This window comes from Myotis nattereri (assembly GCF_964212035.1).
Source record: "Myotis nattereri genome assembly, chromosome: 1".
Classification (NCBI taxonomy): Eukaryota; Metazoa; Chordata; class Mammalia; order Chiroptera; family Vespertilionidae; genus Myotis; species Myotis nattereri.
Window position 1 is genome coordinate 131,025,683 of NC_138075.1, and position 25,182 is coordinate 131,050,864.

At 39.8% G+C, this 25,182-nt stretch overlaps 1 protein-coding gene across 3 annotated transcripts in view; it reads left to right on the plus strand.

Moving 5' to 3' along the window:
• The first annotated feature begins 811 nt into the window (after window positions 1–811).
• LOC308523140 (coiled-coil domain-containing protein 144A-like) overlaps window positions 812–25,182 on the plus strand; it is a 64,325-nt gene continuing 39,954 nt past the window's right edge. For all 3 annotated transcript variants that reach the window (XM_081096830.1, XM_081096831.1, XM_081096832.1), the window contains exons 1-3: window positions 812–2,917; window positions 6,990–7,166; window positions 7,276–7,436. In XM_081096830.1, the coding sequence (XP_080952956.1) occupies window positions 1,907–2,917; window positions 6,990–7,166; window positions 7,276–7,436 (1,349 nt within the window). In that variant the 5' untranslated portion in view covers window positions 812–1,906. The remainder of the gene's footprint in view (window positions 2,918–6,989; window positions 7,167–7,275; window positions 7,437–25,182) is intronic.

The following is a 25,182-nucleotide window of genomic DNA, read 5'->3' on the forward strand; positions in this document are numbered from 1 at the left end:
CTGTGTGGAGCTACAAAGCGATCCAGTTTGTGACTGCCTCTGCTGGGCCTGGGTGCACCTGGAAGGGGCCAAGCTGCACAGCAATGCTTCCTTCTACCAGCACCAAGCCCATGGGGCAGCTGAGCAAAAAGCCAAAGTCATACCAAGATCCACCTCCACCTACCAGCTTTCTGTTGGGGTCAGTCTCTGAAAGAGCTCCTGTTGGTATGTGAGTTGCATGAGGTAAGTGAGTCATCAGGTAGGTGCAAGTGGTGTTTACCTGATTGATACAGATTTAAACTGGGCTTCATTTCTGGGTGTGAGGCCACTCAGCACAAGTCCCAGGGTATACAAATGCCAGTTATCACCCACCGGGGACCTGTGGACCTTTCTGGTAGGGTGGGGCCAGCAGAATTCATCAGGCCCCAAGTATCAAGATTTGGCTGTGTGAAGAGAGGGCTTGGCACTAGAAAGGTGACCTCAATTAGACCAGCAAGGGAATAAAATTTCCCAACCCAAAGTCACACAACTCAGTCTCTGACACCTCCTCAGTCTATCTCAACCTTCTTTTTTTAAAAAATATATTTTATTGATTTTTCACAGAGAGGAAGGGAGAGAGATAGAGAGTTAGAAACATCGATGAGAGAGAAACATCGATCAGCTGCCTGCTGCACATCTCCTACTGGGGATATGCCCGCAACCCAGGTACACGCCCTTGACCAGAATTGAACCTGGGACCTTTCAGTCCTCAGGCCGACGCTCTATCCACTGAGCAAAACCGGTTTCAGCTATCTCAACCTTCTTAAGAGATCTTCATGAAAGTGTACACCATGGGCCCAGGCAGCTGGCTCCTTTGTACTGTGTAGCTCCACAGGGTTGGGGACAAGGATTCAGGATGATGGGCTAGTACATCTCCCAGGCTGACGCCAGAAGGAAGGGAGGACTTGACCCAAGGGTGATGGTATCTGTGGGCATTGTGGGAGAGCGACTCAGCACAGGGAGGGCACCCAGAGGCCATAAAGCTCTCTCCCAGAGCCACATAAAGCAGTCTCTCCTCACGTGACTCCCAGTCTGCTCTGAACCACCCTTTCTTCATAGGCCCAGGGTGAGTGGTGGGAATGATACTCATGTGCTGACCCTTTAAAAGGACTCCTGGGATTCTAGGAGACTCCCACCTCTTCCTGAAGGACAATCGGATGTCATGTATGCTACTCTTCTCAGCTCTGGTTCTCAGGGCTTGGACCCCAGAGTGGGGTTGAGACCACATGCTCCTCAGGGGACCATTGCACTGAGACATGCCTCTGCATTCTCAACCACCACAAGTGGATGTGGGGGCCTACCTTTAGAATCTCTGTCCTTCCTGCCAGTGTAGCTCAGGCTTCTTCTGTAGATCCTTGGTTATAAGACGAATGTTCACCTAGTGTTCATGTTGGTAGTTATGTAATTTACTTGTCATTCCAATTTGGCCCAGTGAGGAGGTGACTTAACTTTTGCCTCTTTGCCTCCATCTTGGAGCACCCCTAAAAAATTCTGAAATGCACTGCAAGGACTCAATATTCAGGATATGGTGAGGTGAAATATTTTAAGTGAGGAAGGAAGCTTTGTAATGTTAAAACTCAGCTGGTAATTTATTTAACATCTAATGAATTATTTAACTCCAACAGCGTCAAAATTAGGTTCATATTTTTATTTGTATTTAGGCCAAGGCAAGTTATTTTTTTACTTCTTAGTTTCAATCCTGTGATTTGGGAGTAGCTAATCATAGATTAAGAATCCTAACAGTTAAATTTTAATTATATTCTAACTTATCTTTGTCCATACTTGATTACTCAAGGATAAAGTTATTTCAAAAACATGTATCCTGACAGCAAAGACATCTGAAAATAAAAGCAAGCAAATTCACCTTCCACCTTTGCATCTAGAAAAAATGTCTCAGGAATCAGAAATGAATAGGGCATGTGACAAAGAAGATACATCTGTATATTCAGGACACCCTTCTGTGCAAAAGGAGGAGGAAATAGGCATCAAACAAGGCACATTAGAGCAGAGGAAGAACTTACAACTTTCCAAAGATGAGTCAAAGCAGAAGTCACCTGAATTTTCTGTAAAATTCAAAATGACGGAGTGCCCTGAGGAAGAGCCACTACGTGATAACTCTAAAGAAGGAGCAAGCTTAAGACAAAGGCCTTCTAACTTGACAGGTAAAATGCTTGATTGTGAGGGGAAAGATGCATTTGGAAAGTTTGTCTCTGCAGCATTACAAACATTTCCTGAAGGAGAAGAAACCTCTCTCAAAATTGTTTCTCCATCTCAAGCAGACCCTGGGTCCCCAGCAGACTCTCCCTCATCATCATCATCTGAGCTTCGTTTAAGAGAAAAGGAATTACACTCTGAAAATGATCACAAATCTGACGTTGAACACGTTTTAAACAAAAATGAGATTTTTTATAATGATACAGAAAATAAAAAAGAAAGACATGCAGTAGTTACATCTGAAGTGAGAGAAGACCAAGAGTTTGCTATGCAGATGACAAAAAATATGAACCCAAATACCACGGATTGGAAATTAGGCATCGGACCTACACCTCAGTCTAGTGATCCGAAAGGCCATTTTGATTTGTGGCTTGTCCGCTGTAATGAAACAAAACCTATGATTCAATTAAAAAGCCACGATACGCCTGCTGTTACAAATGCTTATAAGGAAACAAAGCCAAATCAAGATGTGTTCCAGAAGCCATTATGTGCAGATCATTGCCATGCTAATTATTGTAAAAGCATGGACTCTAAATTAAAAGATGAGAGTTCCTCTGCACTGCACAATGACAGAACACCTGGAGTATATGTAAATGAAGAATTACAAAAGGTTAAAAATAAGGTATACATCTTAAAAGCAGAACACCTGGCGTGGAAAAGAGAGAAAATTCAACTTCAAAAAGAGGTAGAACTTCATTTTCTGCTACTCTGTTTTTTCTCTTTATCAATTCTCTTATGCATTCTGAAAAAAGTTTGTGTGTAAAATTAGGTTGTCTAAATATATAATTGTAAATATAAATAGATTCAGTCAACTAAGTAATAGGATTTTAAGAAAACGTTCTCAGGTTTGTTCTTAGATCTTTCTGTCAGTCTTCCCTATGAATTGGGAAACTAATTTAGCTATGTATTATGTCATCTTCTGAACCAGTGAAAGTATAAAGGAAATTGTTTAAAAAATGTAATAAGCACTAGGGTTGTTTTATTTCTTAAGTTCATTGGCTTAAATATAATTTACATCCCGTATCCTGGCCAGTGTGGCTCAGTATTTGAGCATTGATCCATGAACCAAGAGGCTCCTGATTGAATTCAGGGTCAGGGCACATGCCTGTGTTGTGGCTGGATCTGCAGTAGAGTGTGTGCAGGAGACAGCCGATCTATGTTTCTATGTCATCGATGTTTCTCTCTCTCTCTCTCTCTCCCTCTCTCTCTAAAATTAATTTTTAAAATACCCATAAATAGCGTCCCAGAAACAATAAAAGTGAAGGAAACTATGACTGACAGAAGGGATATAAACAAATATCCCCAACCAAACTCATCTATTTTTGTGCTATAGTGTGTGCAATCTTCTATGGCTTACTGAAAGAAAACCTTAGAATTTAGAATTCTAATATGATCACATCAAGATATTTTTATTTTATTTTACTTTTCAGTTACAGTTTACATTCAATATTATTTTGTATTAGTTTCATATGTATAGGATTGTGGTTAGATAATCATATACTGTATAACATAGTCACCCCAATATTTCAAGTACCCACCTGCATTGTATATCATCATTGGAATATTATTTAGATATTTTAATAACAAACATACGTACTTTCATATATATATTTTTATCATCACTCTCAAATGTGTTTGTTGAGTCAAACCTTCACATTATATTGTTTAATAAAGTATGATGGTGCCATAAAAAAAACAAAAACTTACCATTTGTGACAGCATGGATGGACCTAGAGGGCATTATGCTAAGTGAAATAAATCAAACAGAGAAAGATAAGTCCCAATTGATTGCACTTATATGTGGAATGTAAAGAGCAAAAAGCAAAATAAATGAACTAAGAAATTTAAAAGATATTCATAGATAACAGACAGATTTGACTGACGGATGCCAGAGGGAATGGGTTGGTAGGTTGAGTCAAAAGTAGGGTCAACAAGTACAAACTGGTAGTTATAGAAAAGTCACAGGGATGTCAAGTACAGCATAGAGAATATAGTCAACCATCTATATATATAAAAGGCTAAGTGACTGACCATACATCCATCTGAAAGTTCCACTGACCCACCTGCTGGTACATATGACACACACTGGCAACTTAAAAATAAACATTGACTCGTGCATGGGTGATACATATAAAGCTCTCTCTGGCACCAATGAAACTTCAATTTCTAGACTCGATATAAAGAGTGAAGTTGCTAAAACCATTAAAAAGGCTCATTATTGATGAATGCACCATGGCATCCAGTCATGCTATAAACACCATAGATAGATTACTAAGAGAAATTATTAATTTGAATGTTGCATTTGGTGGAAAAGTTCTCCTTGGAGGGGATTTTCGACAATATCTCAGTGTTTTGCTGCATGCTCTGCCATCGGCTATAGTACAAATGAGCTTAAAGTACTGTACTGTTTGGAGATGTTTCAGACAGTTGTCCCTTAAAACAAATATGAGATCAGAGGATTCTGCTTATAGTAAATTGTTAGTAAAACTTGGAGATGGCAAACTAGATAGCAGTTTTCATTTAGGAATGGATATTATTGAAATACCCCATGAAATGATTTGTAACGGATCTATTATTGAAGCTAGCTTTGAAAATAGTATATCTATAGGTAATACTAAAAATATATCTGAATGTGTGATTCTTTGTCCTAAAAGTAAGCATGTTCATAAATTAAATGAAGAAATTTTGGATAGACTCAATGGAGATTTTCACACTTACTTGAGTGATGAATCTACTGATTCAATGGATGATGCCGGGAAGGCATATTTTCCCATTGCATTTCTTAATAGTACTACTCCCTTGGGAATGTCATGTCATAAATTAAAATTGAAATTAGGTGCAATTATCATGCTATTGAGGAATCTTAATAGTAAATGGGGTCTTTGTAATGGTACTAGATTTATTATCACAAGATTGCGACCTAACATAATTAAAGCTGAAGTATTAACAGATGCTGTGAAAGGAGAGGTTGCTCTGATTCTAAGAATTGATTGTCCCTGTCTGACACTGGCCTCCTATTTAAATTAATTTGAAGAGAGTTTCCCGTGATGCCAGCATTTGTGATGACTATTGATAAATCACAAGGACAAACTCTAGACAGAGTAGGAATATTCCTACCTGAACCCGTTTTCGGACATGGTCAGTTACATGTTGCTTTCTCTCGAGGTAAAAGAGCATGTGACATTAAAGTTGTAAATATTTTATCACAAGGGAAATTAGTCAAGAACTCTGAAAATGTTTTTACCTTTAATGTAGTATTCAGGGAGATATAGAATAAGTTTAATCAATTTATCAGTCATTGTTTTTATCAATGTTTTTATATCATGTCTTTGTTGTTATACCATGTTGTTATTGTTTATTTAGTAATCAATTCAAATGTTATTTTCATATGCATCTAATTTCCTTTCATCTCTGACACTTCTATTAGAGAGAAAGGGTGACCAGCAATATTAAAATATTTCTTTTAGTTAATTTCCTTTCCATGTGCACAAATCCATGCATCAGCCCACTAGTATTGTAAAAAGTGTGAATGGTGTCAGATGGATATTGAAATACCAGGGGGATCACTTTGTAAAGTATCTGATTGTCTAACCACTATGCGGCACAACGGAGAGTAATACAAATAATGTTGAATGTGAACTGCAATGTAAAGATTAAAAAAATATAAAAAGAGATAGAACACCTTCCAAAACTAAAATCATGGCAATTATCATTTTGACATATATATATATATGTATGTCACATCAATTATTTGCAATAAAATCAATATTTTTCTCTATAGAAGATTAAGTTTTGAGGTTCATTGACTTTTAAAATGGAAAAAGCTTGAGATATGATGCTCTTTTATAAGAAAATGTGGATGAGCCCTCTCATTACACTAAGGCATTAAATTACTTTTCAAAAGTCATACTTAATTTACCTGATTAATTTGACAAAATTTTCTGTTTACTTATCTGATTGAGCACTATACAATTATATCTTTTCTTTTGGTGCCATAAAATGCTAGGAATTGCATCCTTACCAAGTTTGGACAGTTCATTTAATCTTGGTTTTATTTCCATTATTAGTAACTATGGGGCTAAAGTAAGTAGATGACTACTTGTATATCCTCTAGCTATAAGATTTTATAGTGATCGTATTGCTCATTTTCCAGAATTGAACTTTAACCACCAATCCATTGGTTTCACTCTGCTCCAGTGCTGTGGTAAACTGTGGTTCATATATTTTATGAATACCACCACTTGTTTGAAGCCCTCAAAGATCTTAAAGGAAAAAGAATTGTAAAAGACAATGGGGAAAGGAATAGCTTAGTGCAGACCCAGGAAAGCTTCCTATTTGTTACTGAAGCACGATTTCACATCCTCTAAATCTGGTGGGTAATGCAAGATCCAGGTTTGAAAGACAGAAGAGGACACATTTTGCATCTTTGTCCTTTTATTTCTCTGTCTCTGCTAGATAAATGGGGTGGGGGTGGGTAAGGAGAATGTTAGGTAACAAAGTGTGGGTGTGATGTGAATAGGAGCACAAAATTAAGAAAGCCCTATTAGAAATCTTGAAAAAGTCATCTTCTTTACTGACACAAATGAAGTAGAATTGACAACAATTTCAATGACCTTTAATAATAAACTTCAACACACAAAATATTTTTATTGGTTCGAGTCATAGCAATTTCATTAATTTCATAAAATTACAGGAAACACAGCCTTTTTAATGAATAACATAATCACAATATCCATAATATTAAACTTTCAACAAAGGTTAAAGAAAAGAAGTGGCAAAAAAGCAGCAAAAGGGAAGTGTCAAGAAACATGGATGATGGTGCTGATAAGGACAGTGGCGGTATTGGACTGAGTCAGCAGAGCAACAATGAACACACTGATAACCAGCAGCCAAGTGATAAAATTAATGAAAACACAGTCATTTTCATGAATAAGGTAATAACAAAGCCAAATAATAAAAGCCAAATGATAAAATTAATGAAAACACAGTCTTTTTAATGAGCGAGATGATAACAATATCCCTAATATCAATCTTTCATCAAAGGTTGAAGAAAAAAAGGATCAGAAAAGCAGTAAAAGGGAAGTGTCGGGAAACATGGATGAGGGTGCTGATGACACTGGCAGTGGTGGATTGAGTCAGCAGAACAACAGTGAACAAACTGATAAGCAGCAGGTTTCTACTATGGAGAATGAAGAGTCTGACAGGTAAGCCTACAGCAGTACTTAACAGTAGGTAATTATTCTTTTCGTATAAAAAAATTCCAACTTGAGCTAATATTACTGATTGATTTTATATTTTTACTAGAGAGAGTGAACCTTGATTGGTAATTAGAAAAATGCAAATCAACAAACAATGAGATACCATTTTTAGAACTCATAATGATAACTATTTTATTAAAGAAAATAAAAACCAGAATTGGCATGTGGGAGGAAAAGGCATTCTTGTGCACTATTGGGAGGTGAAATCGGTGCATCTTCTTTTGAAGGGTAATTGAGTTTCAAAATTTCAAGTATGTCATTCTTTTATCCCAATAGCTTCACTTTCAGAACTAGATCCTACAAGAAAACATGACTTGTATGAACACACATGTATACATTCTAAGGACATAAATTATATATTATTATGTATATCAAGCATATAGTTGGTCATTATATGTATTATTTATATATATATAAAAGCCTAAGCAACCAAATGACTGAATGGCCAGATGACTGATCGACAGGAGCTCTTCCTGGTGGTCAGTGGGCTCCCACAGCGGGAGCACTGTTCAGCTGTCTGACCTGTCCCAGCAGCCACCAGCTGATGGACCTGCACTGTTGGCACAATCCTGACAGTGACACTGGCCTCCTGGAAGTCGGCCTCGAGCACCACGGCCACTTCCCCTCCATGCAAGCTTGGCAAGGAAAAAAGATATACTAGTGAAAGCAGCTGTCAGGTGGCTCCCAACAACTGGTGCGAATGTCAGCAGGATGGATACGGATCCCAGGCCAGCAAGGGCACCTCACTGTCCACCCAGAGGGCTGATCACTGATGGCATCCCAGCCCCCCTCCCCCGGCGGCAATCCCCTTGGAAGGGGCGCCAGGTGCAGAGCTCATGGCTGGCCACCACCGCTGCAGCTGTGCGAGCCTCTCCTGATTGGGACTGACTGGGCAGGTGCAGCTGGGCCTGGATGAGCAGGAGCAGCAGGCAGGAGAGCAGGCAGCATTGGACTGCCAGTTTCGGCCCGATCCCAAGGCCACGCCAAGGGACCCCACCGGTGCACGATTCTGTGCACTGGGCCTCTAGTATATATATAAAATGTGACATAGATGTTAAAGATATATCATATACACATATGCATTAAGGATATTTATATAAATGTTACAAATATACATATGTATGTTAAGGATATTTATTACAACATTGCATACCAAAAAGTTGAAGATAGTATAAATAGCTATCTATAAGGAAATACTTTGTTATACCCATAAAATAATGTAGTATGCAGCCACTGGAAAAAAAAAATGAGGGTAGTTCTGGTCTACAGTGTACTGATTGTTAGACCATTGAAGTGTATTTATTTTTTTATTTTTTTTACATTTTTTCCTCTTTATTAATTAAGATATTATAAATGTGTCCTTATCCCCCCAATGTCCCCTCATCCCCCAATCCTGTCCTCACCCTCACCCTTGTTGTCCACATCCATCACTCATGCTCATATGCATGCATACAAGTCCTTTGGTTGATCTTTCACCCTCACCCCCACCCTCCCCTACCTTCCCTCTGAGTTTTGAGCATCTGATCGATGCTTCTCTGTCTCTACATCTGTGTTTGTTCATCGGTTTATGTTTTTCATTATAATCCACAAATGAGTGAGAGCATGTGATATTTATCTTTCTCTGACTGACTTATTGCACTTAGCATAACGCTCTCCAGCTCCATCCATGCTATTGCAAATGGTAAGATTTCCTTCCTCTTTACAGCAGCATAGTATTCCATTGTGTAGATGTGCCAAAGGTTTTTAATCCATTCATCTGCTGATGGGCACTTAGGCTGATTCCAAATCTTAGCTATGGTAAATTGTGCTGCTATGAACATAGAGATGCATATATCCTTTCTGATTGGTGTTTCTGGTTTCTTGGGATATATTCCTAGAAGTCGGGTCACTGGGTCAAATGGAAGTTCCATTTTTAGATTTTTGAGGAAACTCCATACTGTTCTCCACAGTGGCATCCCCACCAGCAGTGAACAAGGGTTCCTCTTTCTTCGAATCCTCGCAGCATTTGTCATTTGTTGATTTGTTGGTGATAGCCATTCTGACAGGTGTGAGGTGGTACCTCACTGTCGTTTTTATTTGCATCTCTCACATGATTAGTGACTTTAAGCATGTTTTCATATGTCTCTCAGCCTTATGTCTGTCCTCTTTCAAAAAGTATCTATTTAGGTCTGTTGCCCATTATTTTATTGGGTTGTTTATCTTCCTTTAGTTAAGTTGTATGAGTTCCCTGTAAATGTTCGAGATTAAACCTTTATCAGAGATATCATTGGCGAATATGTTCTCCCATGCAGTGGGTTTTCTTGTTGTTTTGCTGATGGTTTCTTTTGCTGTGCAGAAGCTTTTTATTTTGATATATATAGTCCCATTTGTTCATTTTCTCTTTAGTTTCCATTGCCCTAGGAGCTGTGTCAGTGAAGAAATTCCTTCGGCATATATCTGAGATTTTGCTACCTGTGGATTCCTCTAATATTTTTATGGTTTCCCATCTTACATTTAAGTCCTTTATCCATTTTGAGTTTATTTTTGTGTATGGTGTAAGTTGGTGGTCTAGTTTCATTTTTTTGCATGTGTCTGACCAAATTTCCCAACACTATTTATTGAAGAGACTGTCTTGACTCCATTGTATGTTCTTGCCTCCTTTGTCAAATAATAATTGAGCATAGTGGTTTGGGTCGATTTCTGGGATCTCTGTTCTATTTCATTGGTCTATATGTATATTCTTGTGCCAGTGCCAGGCAGTGTTGAGAACAGTGGATTTGTAATATAGCTTGATATCTGGTATTGAAATCCCTCTTACTTTGTTTTTCTTTCTCAGGATCACAGCAGCTATTCGTTTCTTTTTTCTTTTTTTATTCCAGATGAATTTTTGGAGAGTTCTGTCTAGATCTGTTAAATATGCTCTCGGTATTTTAATGGGGAGTGCATTTAATCTATAGATTGCTTTGGGTAGTATGGACATTTTGATGATGTTGATTCTAGCAATCTATGAACACGGTATGTTCTTCCATCTGTCTATGTCTTCCTCTATCTCTTTTTTCACCGTCCTGTAGTTTTCTGGGTAGAGATCTTTTACCTCCTTAGTTAAGTTTATTCCTAGGTATCTTAATTTTTTGGTGCAATGGTAAATGAGTTTTTTTAAAATTACTTTTTCTGTAAGTTCACTATTGGCATAATAAAAATGCCATCGATTTCTTAGCATTGATTTTGTATACTGAAACATAGCCAAATTCATTTATTCATTCTAATATTTTTTTGATGGAGTCCTTAGGGTTTTCTAAGTACAGTATCATGTCATCTGGGAATTATGACAATGTTCTTCTTCTTTTCCAATTAGGATGCCTTTTATTTCTTCTCCTTGTCTGATCTCTTTGGCTAGCACTTCTAGTACTATGTAGAACAGGAGTGGTAAAAGTGGGCATCCTGTCTTGTTACTGTTCTTAAGGGAAACGGTTTTAGTGTTTGCCCATTGAGTATAATGTTAGCTGTAGGTTTGGCATATAAGGCTTTTATAATTTTGAGGTGTGATCCCTCTATTCCCACTTTGCTGAGCATTTTTAAAAATATATTTTATTGATTTTTTACAGAGAAGAAGGGAGAGGGATAGAGAGTTAGAAACATCGATGATGAGAGAGAAACATCCATCAGCTGCCTCCTGCACACCCCCTGCTGGGGATGTGCCCGCAACCAAGGTTCATGCCCTTGACTGGAATCAAACCTAGGACCTTTCAGTCTGCAGGCCGACACTCTATCCACTGAGCCAATCCGGTTAGGGCTTTGCTGAGTGTTTTTATCAGAAAAGGGTGTTGGACTTTGTCAAATACCTTTTCTGCATCCATCGATATGATTATGTGATTTTTGCTTCTCAATTTGTTTATGTGATGTATCACGTTTATTGATTTACGGATATTAACCAGCCTTGCATTCCTGGAATAAATCCCACTTGGTCATGGTGTATGATCTTTCTAATGTAATGCTGGATCCAGTTTATTAGAATTTTGTTGAGTATATGAGCATCTATGTTCATCAGGGATATTGGCCTATAATTTGCTTTCTTTGTGGTGTCCCTTTCTGGTTTTGGGATTAGGGTAATGCTGGCTTCATAGAAAGAGCTTGGAAGTGTGCCTTCCTCTTGAACTTTTTGGAATAGTCTGAGAAGGATTGGCTTTGGTTCTTCTTTGAATGTTTGGTAAAACTCCCCTGTGAAGCCATCTGGTTCAGGGCTTTTGTTTGCTGGAAGCTTTTTGATTAGTTTCAATTTCATCAGTAGTTATTGGCCTATTCAGGTTTTTTGATTCTTCCTGGTTGAGTTTTGGAAGCTTGTATTTTTCTAGGAATGTGTCCATTTCATCGAGATTGTCCAGTTTGTTGGAGTAGAGTTGTTCATTGTATTTTTTGACAATACTTTGTATATCAGTAGGGTCAGTTGTTACTTCACCTCTTTCATTTCTGATTTTATTTGGGTCCTCTCTCTTTGCTTCTTGGTGAGCCTGTTTAGAGGTTCATCAATCTTGTTAATCCTTTCAAAGAACCAGCTTTTGGTTTCATTGATCTTTTGTATTGTGGTTTTTTTTGTTTGTTTGTTTGTTTGTTTGTTGTTGTGGGTTGTTTTTTTTTTTGTCTCTATGTTTTTTTCTTTCTCCTCTGCTCTTTATTATTTCCTTCCTTCTGGATACTGTGGGCTTTTCTTGTTGCTCTCTTTCTAACTCCTTGAGTTGTAGAATGAGATAATTTATTATCAGTTTTTCTTTGTTTGTTTGTTTTTTTTTGGGGGGGGGGGTGGTCGGCCTGTAGAGCTATGAACTTCCGTATGAGGACTGCTTTAAATGTGTCCCATAGATTTTGGATTGTTGTGTTTTCATTGTCATTTGTTTCCAGGATGCTTTTTATTTCTTCTTTGATCTCTCTGGTGACCCAGTCATTGTTTAATAGCATGCTATTTAGCCTCCAAGTGTTAGATTTCTTTTTCAATGTTTTTATTGTGGTTGATTTCTAATTTTATGTCATTGTGATCTGAGAAGATGCTTGTTATAATTTCTATTCTCTTGAATTTGAAGAGACTTTTCCTGTTTCCTAATATATAGTCTATCTTTGAAAATGCCCCATGTGCACTGTAGAAGAATGTAGCTTTGGGGTGAAATATTCTGAATATGTCAATTAAGTCCATCTGATCTAGTGAGTCATTTAGGATTGATTTTTCTTTGCTGATTTTTTGTTTAGAGGACTATCCAGTGGTGTCAGTGGGGTATTAAAGTCCCCTACTATGACTGTATTGCTATCGATCTCTCCCTTGATATCTTCCAGGAGTTGTTTTATGTTTTTGGGTGCTCCTATATTGGGTGCATATATGTTTACCAGAGTTATATCTTTTTGTTGAATTGCTCCCTTTAGCATTATGTAGTGGCCTTCCTTATATCTTGTTATGGCCTTTATTTTGAGGTCTGTATTGTCAGATATAAGTATCGCAACCCAGCTTTTTTCTTATTTCCATTTGCCTGAAAATTTTTTTTTCCATCCCTTCACTCTCACTCTGTGTGAATCCTTTGTTCTGAGGTGGGTCTCTTGCAGACAGCAAATATATGGGTCATGTTTTCTAATCCATTCAGCTACCCTGTGTCTTTTTATTGGAGCATTTAATCCATTTACATTTAATGTTATTATTGAAAAGTACTTGTTTGTGGTCATTTTTATCCTTCTTTTTAAAAAAATTAAATCTTTATTGTTCAGATTATTACAGTTGTTCCTCTTTTTTCTCCCCATAGCTCCCCTCCACCCTGTTCCCACCTCACCCTCTGCCCTTACCCTCCCCCCACTGTCCTCATCCATAGGTGTATGATTTCTGTCCAGTCTCTTCCCACACCCCCCACACCCCTTTCCACCCGAGAATAGTCAGTCCACTCCCTTTCTATGCCGCTGATTCTGTTATATTCGCCAGTTTATTCTGTTCATCAGATTATTTATTTACTTGATTTTAAGATTCACTTGTTGATAGATGTATATTTGTTATTAATAATTTGTATCTTTACATTTTTCTTCTTCTTCCTCTTCTTAAAGGATACCTTTCAGCATTTCATATAATACTGGTTTGGTGGTGATGAACTCCTTTAGCTTTTTCTTATCTGTGAAGCTCTTTATCTGACCTTCAATTCTGAATGATAGCTTTGCTGGGTAAAGTAGTCTAGGTTGTAGGTTCTTTTTAAAAATACATATATTTTATTGATTTTTTACAGAGAGGAAGGGAGAGAGATAGAGAGTTAGAAACATCAATGAGAGAGAAACATCGATCAGCTGCCTCCTGCACATCTCCTAATGGGGATGTGCCCACAACCAAGGTACATGCCCTTGACCGGAATCGAACCTGGGACCTTTCAGTTTGCAGGCCGACACTCTATCCACTGAGCCAAACCAGTTTCAGCTAGGTTGTAGGTTCTTGCAATTCACCACTTTGAATATTTCTTGCCACTCCCTTCTGGACTGCATAGTTTCTGTTGAGAAATCAGCTGACAGTCATATGGTAACTCCCTTGTACGTAACTGAGTTTTTTCTCTTGGTGCTTTTAAGATTCTTTGTCTTTTGCTCTTGGCATTTTAATTATGATGTGTCTTGGTGTGGTCCTCGTTGGATTCCTCTTGTTTGGGGTTCTCTGCGCTTCCTGGACTTGTAAGTCTATTTCTTTCACCAGGTAGGGGAAATTTTCTGTCATGATTTTTTCTAATAGGTTTTCACTATCTTGCTCTCTCTCTTCTTCTGGTACCCCCATAATTCTGATGTTGGTACGCTTGAAGTTGTCCCAGAGGCTCCTTACACTATCTTCATATTTTTGGATTCTTTTTTCTTTTTGTTTTTCCAGTTGGGTGTTTTTGCTTCTTCGTATTTCTAAACTTTTACTTAATTCTTGCGATCCTCTAGTCTGCTGTTGGAACTCTGTATAATATTCTTTAATTCAGTCAAGTATGCTTAATTTCCACTTGGTCCTTGTTCATATCCTCGAGAGTCTCACTAGATTTCTTGAGGGTCTCACTAAATTTATCAGCGGTTTCTAGAAAATTCTTGAAAAACCTTATAAATGTGGTTTTGAACTCTATATCCAGTAGTTTGCTTTCCTCTATTTCTGTCATTTGTGACCTGTTTCTTTGTCTCCACATTTTTTATACTTCCCTGTGTTGATAGAGTGGCTTTCTGTGCTAGGTGTCCTATGGGGCCCAGTGGCTCAGCCTCCCCAATTACCTGAGGTGGACACTCTTGGTGCACTCCTTTGTGGGCTTTGTGCACAGTCTTGTTGTAGTTAAGCCTTGATTGTTGTAGGTATCACTGGGAGGAATTGACCTCCAGGCCAATTGGCTTTGAGAATCAGCTGTGTCTGCAGTGGGAGAACTTCTGTGCTGGAGACGCCCTTCTGGGGAAGGACTTGCTTCAGTGGGGCTTTGGTGTTCACTGAGTCTGCCCCTGGAGTGTGTCCCTTATGGATCTGAGGAGTTGTAATCTGGATGGTCCCACTCTGACCACTGGGTGCAGTGGCTCTTGGATCTCTAAGGAGGTGCTAATTTAGCTTTTGCCTGAGGCTACCCAGCAGGAGCTATGGAGATATCTGAAGATTCCTCTTCTTTGTTTGGGATTTGGAGGTGCCCAGATGAGGCCCAGCTGTGAAGCAATGCAAGCTGCTGTGGGGCCTTGGGCCTTCTTTTGGAAGTTCTGGGACTCTCTGACCCAGCTGCAGTTTGTTAGGTAATTTTCAGATTGCAAAGGGCCAGGCCTTTCATATGCAAAAGCCTCTGCTAACAGCTTGGGTGGGCCGGGGTCTCAGGGAAGCAACAAGGCAGAGCAAACAGCTATGGCTGAAACTCAGTCCTACCCAAGAGGCCCTGTGTCTCAGTGTCCCAGTAAGGTAATCGCTGCAAGCACCTCTGAGAGAAAGCTGCCCTCGAGTTCCCCCCGCTGCCAAACAGTCCAGTTTCTCCCCGTATGAGTCTGGGTCCCCAGAGACTCGCCCGGAACTGGAGTTCAGAGCAGTAGGGAGCTTGAGACTCCTTCCGGATTGAAAAAGACAACTGTGTCCTCAGTTGCCAACCCTTTCCACGTGCGCCTCTGTACCTCTGCACTTTATTTCCGCACCTCCTCTGAGTCTCAGTGTGCTTTTCTCTTTCCTTCTAGTTGTAGAGTTTCCACTCAGCCAGCCTTCTTGTGATTCTGGATGATGTCCTTTTTGTCTTTTAGTTGTATTTTTCATTTTGTTGTGGGAGGCATCAATTTCCCGTGTTTACCTATGCCGCCGTCTTGGTTTCTCGTTATTTTTATTCTTAATGTTTGTGCTTCTTCTTGTCTTTTTTTCTTCTTTTTACAGCAGTCCCTTTTGGATTGGTAGTAATAAACTCTCTTAGCCTTTTTTTTTTTTTTGTCTGTGAAGCTCCTGATTCCACCTTCAATTTTGAATGATAGCCTGGCTGGGTATAGTGTTCTTGGATTCATTCCCTTGCTCTGCATCACTTTGTATATTTCATTCCATTCCCTTCTTGCCTGGTGTGTTTCTGTTGAGAAGTCAGCTGATATTCTAATAGGAGATCCCTTGTAGGTAACTTTCTGTCTTTCTCTGGCAGCCTTTAAGGTTCTTACTTTGTCGTTGGTGTTTGCGAATTTAATTGTGATGGGTCTTGATGTTGGTCTTTTGGGGTTCATCTTGTTTAGCACTCTATGTTCTTCTTGGACTTGTGTAGCTTTTTTCTTGCCAGTATCAGGGAAGTTTTCTGTCATTATTTCTTCAGACAGGTTTTCTATTCCTTGCTTCTCCTCCTCTCCTTCTGGTACCCCTATTAAGCAAATGTTGTTTCATTTTGCATTGTCCCAAAGCTCCCTTAGGCTCTCCTCTTGCTTTTTAAGTTTTTTTCCAGTTGCTCCTGTGTTTGTGTGTTTTTTCCTACCTTGTCTTCTAATTCACTGATGTGGTCCTCAGCCTCTTCTAGTCTGCTTTTTAAGCCTTCCATGTGTTCTTTATTGCAGCTATGTCGTTCTTCATTTCCTCTTGGTTCCTTTTCATGTTGGTGACATTCTCATTCAGCTCCTTATGATTCTCATTGAGTTGTGTGTATTTGTCATCCAGCCATTTGAGCATCCTTATAACCATTATTCAGAATTCTTTCTCTCATAAGTTAGTAGCCTCAATTTCATTTAACTCATTTTCTAGTGATTCTTATTTTTCTTTCCTTTGTGGGTTGCTTTTTTGTCTTCCCATGTTTTGCTGTAATGTTTTAATTGTAGCTCAGATTGCTTTGCTACCCAGCTTCTTTTGGGTATGGTGCTACTGGTGTGACCTCTCAGGCCTCCTGGGCTTGGTAGTCTAGTGTAGCTCCCTACTTGAGCTATTTGGGTTCTCTTGATGTAGGCCTGTGAGCTGGAAATGCACAACTGAGGTGTCTAGAAGTCAGCAGCTGTGGAGGGAGTGTTCCAATTTTTGCTGTCTTATGCCCTTGGTTGAAATCACGTGTGCCCAGCAGGGACTCACAGTGGCACCCAGGAACCACCTATTGGGGTGTTGGGGCTCAGGAGGCCTCTGTTCTGGCAAGGCATGACTATGGTGTCCAAAGTTCTGTAGTTGTGGGGTGGGCAGACTCGGCTTTTGCTGCTGCCTTCATGGTTGGGTACATGTGATCCCAGCGGCACTTCACAGAGGCACCTGTGGTGTGTTTGCCAGCAGGGTGTATTGACACACTCTGAAGGGCCCTGGCACTGAAGCCACTGGATTGCAGTGTCTGTGGGCAGGTATCCCAGAAGAGGGGATTCAGTGTTTCTACAGCCCAGCAGTGCACCCCTGTTTGTTTAAATGTGTGTCCAGCAGGGCTCACAGCGGGGCCCCAGGGCTGCCTGTGGAGCAGTGGTCTTGGGAGAACTGCACGCTGGAAAAGCATGCAACTGTAGTGTCCAGAGATCTGCATCTGTGGGGTGGGGAAACTCAATTTTTGCTGACGCTCCTGTGGTGGATAGGTGCGTGTTCCCAGTGGTGGCACACAGGAGCACCCGCCCTGAGTTTGCTAAGACAGGCACACTGAAGCACTCTGAAGGGCCCTAGCATGCTTAATCGAGGCATCTTTGGGCAGGTATCCAGGATGGTTGAATTCAGATTTCTACTGCCCCGGGGAGTGAGTCCCTATTTGTCCAAAATCGGACCCAGCGGAGGCTCACTGAGGCTTCCCAAAGTGCCCTGTGGATAGGTGGGCTCAGGGGGAATGAGCAACTGTGGCAGTGCATCTGCCAGAGGTGCTGACCTCTGATGCACTCTGAGGGGCCCTGGCATTGAGGGGCCCTGGTACTGAGAGGCCCTGGCGCTAAAGTTGGGCAGCTGGGTGTGTGGGCAGTTATTCAGGCAGAGGGAATTCAGAATTTCTATTGGGGGGCAGTGTGCCTGTGTCTGTACAAAATCACACCCAGCTGGGGCTCACAATGACTCCTAAGAGAAGTTTGTGGAGTGGTGTGCCTTGGAGACCTGCTCACTGGAGATGCATGAATGCGATGTTGGAGGTCTGCCACTGGGGAGGGGGAAGCTGCACTTACTGCTGCAGGCGCAGTGCTCCTTTAGAGGTGGAGATCCCAGCTTCTGCGAGTCTGCGGGTATGGCAGCAGGATTTTGGCTGGAGTGGCTGCAGGTCACAGGCAGTGTCCAAGGCCTATCTGGGTGGTGGTGCTGATGAGTTCCTAGAAGAGGCCACTCTCCCTTTCAAGATGGTCTGGGCTCCCAGTCCAAGTCCTGCAGTCTGGGGAGTGCCCGCAGCGGTGGTAGTCTCTCCCTGTCCCAGAGAGCCTGGTCTGCCAGCCTCGGCTTCTCCTGCCAGATTTAACTGTCCCTCCCTCACTCACACACATACCACACACATCCACACACTCTCCTTTCATACCCTCACTCACTCACTTCCTATCCCTCACCTCCATCCTGCCAGCCACCATCTTTTTCTTCACTCCTGTTATTCCTGTTTTTCTGAAGTGTACTTAAAGCATTGGGTTTAATGTCACGTCTTAGACAAATTTTGTGAGGATACTTTTAATACCTGCTCAGTTATGATAGGAAATTATATGCTACACTGTCACTCTACTTTGTTTCCATCTAAATTACTAGCTACTAGCTGTTTGTGCTTGTCCCTAATTCCTGAGTGTTCAAATATTGGACCCTCAAAGTAATCTGAAAGCCCAGGGATTTCACAAGGCAATTTGTCCCATATCTTATATACAAATTTCAGAAGATTGAGTAAAAGCTATTAAGCACATCAAGGGATTAATCTGCTAGATCAGGAGTTGACAAACCTTTTTGGTAAAGGGCCAGACACTCAGTATTGTGGGCTTCATGAACCATCGGGTCTCTGAAATCTGTCATAGACACTAGATAAACCAAGGTGCTCCTAATGTCGTGAATCTTTTTGAAAGGTACCATGAGTGCATACCTTTATCCTTCTTTTTTAAAGAGAATACATTTCAGTATGTACCTCACCCAATTTTTCAACAGGGACTGCATATTACAAAATTTACAAAAATTCAGTTTATAAAGTAAGAATATTACATGCATGTTTCCCCCTTTATTTCTATTACACAATTTTAATATGATTGATTACAGTGTACTTTGTACATTTGAGTAGTATATTCTAGAGTTGGATGATTTTCATCTAGAAAGGAATCCTTCTGTCATCTTTGTAAGCATGAGAAACATGATAATAAGGTTAGTGAATATTATATATCTAGAAAAAATCATGGCATCTTTTAGGTGTATAATTTTGTGAATTTATTATGTAACACTAGACTGGCATGTTTTACACCATATAGTGCCACAGGTGTGTAATTAAAAAACTTTCAAGTATTACATATTACAAAAATACTTCATAGTCACTATGGAAGGATTGAAAGCTACAGCTAAACATGAAGCAGATGAGATCATCCAGGGCTGTGCATTTAGCTACAAAGTCCTGAAAAGAATGATCTATTCTCATTGATTCTAATTTCCCTTCCATGCACTCTTGAGCCCACTCTAGTAATTTTCAGTCCCACCTCATCTCCAAAATTGTTTTCTGCAAGGTTAGTACTTTTTTCCCTCTAATAAATCTAGACATAATGTTTTAGACCAGGTTTTACATAACCTATCAACAATATTTGACCCAATGGAAAACTGTCTCTTTTTTCATTTGTCTCTTAGAACTTTGAGTTTTCAGTGGGGAGGGGGAACATAATCACCTGGATTCCTCCTTGCCTTTCCTAGTCTGTCCTTAGTCTGGTTTCTCCTCATTTCCCTCCTTTTACACATGCAAGTGTCCCAGGATTCAGGCTTTGATCTTTTTTCTCATGACTTTTACTACCTTGTATATACTAATGATCTTCAAATTTATATCTCCAGACCAAACCTCTCTCCTCAATGCCACACCTATATATCAAATTCCCTACTTGGTATCTTTTTTTTTTAATAGCCATTGGGTGTTCCAGACATAAGATCTCCAAAATTGAACTATTGATCTTCTTTCTCACACTCACCCTTCATGTGGTCTTTCTTGTTTGAGTTAATGACAGCTCTTCCAATTGCTCTGCCAAAAACTTGGGTTCAAACTCAACTCCTATCTTTCTCTTTATCTTAAACCTCACATCAAATCTGTCAGCAACTCTTGTCAGGTTATCTTCAAATTAAAGAGAGACCCCAATGTCCAATGTAAGGGACTAATTCAGGCAAGGAGGTGTCCCAAAGCCAAAAGTCTGTTATATATAATAAAGTAGGTTTTCTGAATGTGTATGTGGAAAAACTGACAAATTAGTTTACCTGCTTTTACTTTTGTAGACAACGTTTGTTTAAAATTAAGTGTGTATGAAAAGTTTAGTTTCACAGAAAAATTTTCTATAGATATTATTGCTTATGTACTTACCATAGTTTAGAGACTGTGATAAGTAAGCAATCTAAATTAAAATAAACATTTTTCCAAAAATACACTTTAGTTATATTTAACTAAAAAATAAACAATATTCTTAAAAACAAAACAAAATTTAAATTTTATAAGAACAGAAGAAAGTTTTCCTATATAATCATCTTTGGATGATGATATATCCAACCACTCCCATTGTGGTGTGACGTTAATGTTCGATGTTGAGGCCCTTGCTTTAGGTAATCCTGCCTTGAAAAACCTGTCAAGTTTAGTTTGAACTTTTGAAGTCTGCTGTTTTTTATAATTAACTCCCTAATATTTCAAAAATGGGTGTAATAGAGCTGCATTTCATTATCTGATGAATTGCCAATAAGTGTTATTAGATCGTGGAGATGAGATCCAAGCACTGATAACTTTATGTTTGGGGCATGCTGTTTCTTCTTCCTCCTTATCTTCTCTCCCACCCTCATCTTCCCAGGTCATCACCTCATCTGCTATTTCACTTTCAGCCAGTGTGGTACCCAGGGTCACCTTCATCTTCTTCTAACCACTGTAATCATCTTCCTCAGCTACTTGTCCGCCAATATTCTGTGTTGTCCCACAGTAATGAGTAACCTCTACACCTTCTAAATGCAAGTCTCTCTTCATTGTCAAGCCAATTCTTCCAACCAGTTTCCAATGTTTGCACTTTCACTTCTTTTCATGCTGCATCAACATTTAAAAATTGCTGATTTTAAATGGTAACTCTTTAAAACGGTAAGTTTTGTAAGATACGCTGTCCAGTTGTATGTTCATCATTACCTTCTGTCTGCAATACAACCACTACTTCCTCTAAAAAATTTTGCGGTATATTCATTTAGTTGCCAGAATTATCCCCCAGGTCCATGGGCTGGATACGTGATGTATTTTTTTGGCAAAAACATACATCTAAATTTGCCATCCTCTGAACAGAAAGTATTTTTAGATGGATGAGCAAGAGCATTGTCTAAATGCAATGAACATTTTGCATCCTCTGGTGGTATTCCAAGCTCTTCGCCTTGAAACTTCCTGACTGCAGGTGAAAATGCTTTCAAAATCCACTCTTGCAAAATGTCTGAGTTGAGCCATGCCTTTTTAGAGTTGCCATACAAAGCAGGCAGATGACGCATTCTGTTTTTTAAAACTCCAGGTTTATGAGTTCTGCCAGTGATTGCAGGTGTCAGTTTACTAGGACATGACCTATCTGTGTGGGCACACAGCAGTGCCAAGATCCTGTCCTTGCTGGCTTTTCTTCCCGTGTCGGTTTCCGCTATTTGCAGGCTGGTGTGTTTTCAGGCACAGAAGCCGGAACAAACCACTTTTGTCAGCATTGTAAACCTGAGGCTGTAGTGACATTGAGTTATTTATATGTTCTGTTAATTTTTGCCTAAATGGTTCAGACTCTTCTGTTGGAGCACTTAAATTTTCACCGTAAATTCATTTTCTCATAATTTCGTGCCTTTTGTGAGAGCACCCAAGCCACCCATCACTTGCTTTGAATGGTGTGTTCATATGATTTGCAAACTAAACTGCTGCAGATTTCAGTTCAGCTGCCTGCACCGGGCCCACAGGAACGCTGTTGTGTGCACACTTCAACAATGCTTCCTCAACTGAAGTGTCACCAGCCCATTCATTTGCTTTCTGGTGCCAATTTCATCAGTTTCCCATGTTTTCTGTGATTGGTGTTTACCCTGTACCACATATTAACATATTTTTTTATTGTGTCTTTGTTTTGTTGTTAACCCTCACTCAAGGATATTTTTTCCATTGATTTTTTAGAGAGATTGGAAGTGAGGGAGGGAGAGACAGAAACCTCCATGTAGGAGAAGCACCTCTAGTGGACCAGGGTTGGGGATGGAACCTGCAACCCAGTTATGTGCCCTTGATCAGGAATTGAATCTGTGGTCCTTTTGGTGTGCAGGCAAATGCTCTCACCACTTAGCCACAATGTCCAGGGTCATCTTTGTTACTTTTTAATGTCAAATACAGTTTGCTTTTTTTATGCCATGTTGCTGACACGGATGAACACACCTACTCCTGACTCTTCTAATTTGCAATTTAGCGTTAAATTAAGTCCTTTCCTTTTGTTTATATTTTAAGGTGAGGGTTGGAATGATGTGTTTAATACATAATTTTAAATTTATAGTGAATAGGTCTAATAATGCATGCATTCACCAGTCACCAAGAATAAGCAAATGCACACGGCTGGGGCACAGCTCAGTGCACATGGGAATGGCGGCTGGCACATGTTAAAACTGCTGCAGACAGTCACTCTACTCACCAACAGAACCAATTACCCATGCACCACGTGGTGTGATTTTGTCCTAATCATTTGCTGAACATTGTTTAGGAACGATGATTCTTGGATTTAAATATGTAGACTATAGTTGCCGATAAGTAATACGTATTTATGTTGGTGAAATTACTACAGTGGTTTTACAACATATGGCTTTTTGAAAACATTTGTTAAAAGTAACTGTGAATTAATAAAAAAAAAAAACACCTGTTGAGTATAAGCAAATTTTGGTTAAAAGCATTTTCAAATTAATGGGTTGTTAATTTTCACATATGACATACAGACCAGAAGTATTATCCATTAAACCTAAAGTCTGTTAATTCAAGGTCCACAAACTTAAGAGGTGACTGTATATCAAAATTCAATCATATCTTCCAGGCCCAGGTCAGCATCATCTGCTATCTCGATTAGCTTAATAGCCAATTAATTGATTTTGTTCTTTCTTTTTTCCTTCTTTCCTTCCTGTCTTCCTTCCTGCCTTCCTCCTTCCTGCCACCTTCCTTCTTCTTGCTCTCCCCCTACTCCTCTCTCCTTGCCTTTCCCCCTAATTTTCTTTTTTCCCATCAATTCTAGTCTTTTGTTCAATTCTAAATATAGTGGGCCTATTAAAATATAAGTCAGATAGTGTTGTTCCTCTGGTCAATACCTTCAAATTGCCTGATTCACTCAGAGTACATGAGTCCCACAGATGCCCCAGCCTGGGATTGAACCTGAAACCTGGGTAGGTGTCCTGATTTGAAATCAAACTTGAATTCAGGTGTATGGAACAATGCTCCAAACAACTGAGCCAACTGGCCAGGGCTAACCAAATGTGTTCTGTTTAAAAGTTGCCTTTCATCAGCTATGTTCAAAATGAAAACTGTTTCATATTCAATATTTAGAGACTTATCTTTGAAGTTTGGGTCAAGAGGCATTGTTTAATAATTGGTCTCAGGAAGCTCCTCCCCCCTTTTCTAATATGTTTTTATTAATTTTAGGAAGAGAGAAAGGGAGACGGAGAGAGGGATAGAAACATCAATGATGAGAGAGAATCACTGATCAGCTGCCTCATTCAGGCACGCCCCCTACTAAAGACTGAGCCAGCAACTTGGGCATGTGCCCTGACTTGGAGTTGATCTGGTGACCTCTTGGTTCATGGGTTGATGCTGAATCACTGACACACACTGGCCAAGGCAATTCCCGTTTTGTGTGTGTGTGTGTGTGTGTGTGTGTGTGTGTGTGTGTGTGTGTGTGTTTTAGATGTTTAGTATTAACCAGGAGAGTTATTTGTATAACTTTTTCCAATTAGCTGATGTGCTTTCCAAGTACATTGAGAGTTGGGCAGGGACAGGACAAGCTGTCAAATCAGTAGTGGAGTTGGGTAGTTGGTAACACACCTATGTTATGCGTGGATTACTGAGACTCCCTTTAGATTGTTTTCCAGGAGCAGGGAAATAGAGAGCTCCTGTTCTTGGCCATTTGAGCCTGTGCTTGTTTCAGGAGTCTGTGCCTCATAGGCTGGCGATTTAAATGTTGGAGACTGGCATGGAGCCAGCAGAGGGTGATCTGGGAGTGGGATGGCTAACAAGATAATACTTTGCTCTTTGACATTTGGACATTTAACTTTCCACCATTTCAGGGAACTTTTTATATGGTTTTAGGGTAAAAGGAAGGAATGGATTCTCCTTAATAAGTGGTTTCTATGCTAAAGAAGCAAGACTACCATTTTTTTTTAATATAATTTATTGATTTTTCACAGAGAGGAAGGGAGAGAGACAGAGAGAGTTAGAAACATCGATGAGAGAGAAACATCGATCAGCCGCCTCTTGCACATCCCCCACCGGGGATGTGCCCGCAACCCAGGTACATGCCCTTGACCGGAATCGAACCTGGGACCCCCTAGTCCGCAGGCTGACGCTCTATCCACTGAGCCAAACCAGTTTCGGCAAGACTACCATTTTTGACTGAAACCCAGTAGTCTTTAAACCAGGGTCAGACAAGGGGGAAGGGACAGTGTATCTTCCTATTTTGATTTAGGTCATCAGATGTGTGCCAGTTCAGGAAACAAAAGATATGCCAGCCATTAATAGGTAAAAACAAATTAGTCTCAGGCAGAGTGTGTCTTCAATTAAATAGTTTATAGATTGGGAGAGGTGGCAGCAGAAATAGATAACTAAAGCCTTTTTTTAAACAGAGCACCAGCATTAATTATATCAAGAATCTTTATTTGTGCCCTAAATGGTATGGCTCAGTGGATAGAGCATCGGCCTGCGGACTGAAGGGTCCCAGGTTCAATTCTGGTCAAGGGTGTGTACCTTGGTTGCGGGCACATCCCCAGTGAGGAATGTGCAGGAGGCAACTGAATCGATGTTTCTCTCTCATCGACGTTTCTAACTCCCTCCCTTCCTCTCTGTAAAAAATCAATAAAATATATTTTAAAAAATCTTTATTTGTTATACAGATAACAGATCTTTCACTTAAATTTTTTTGTTGCTTGTTTGAAAGAAATGAACTCACTCATTTT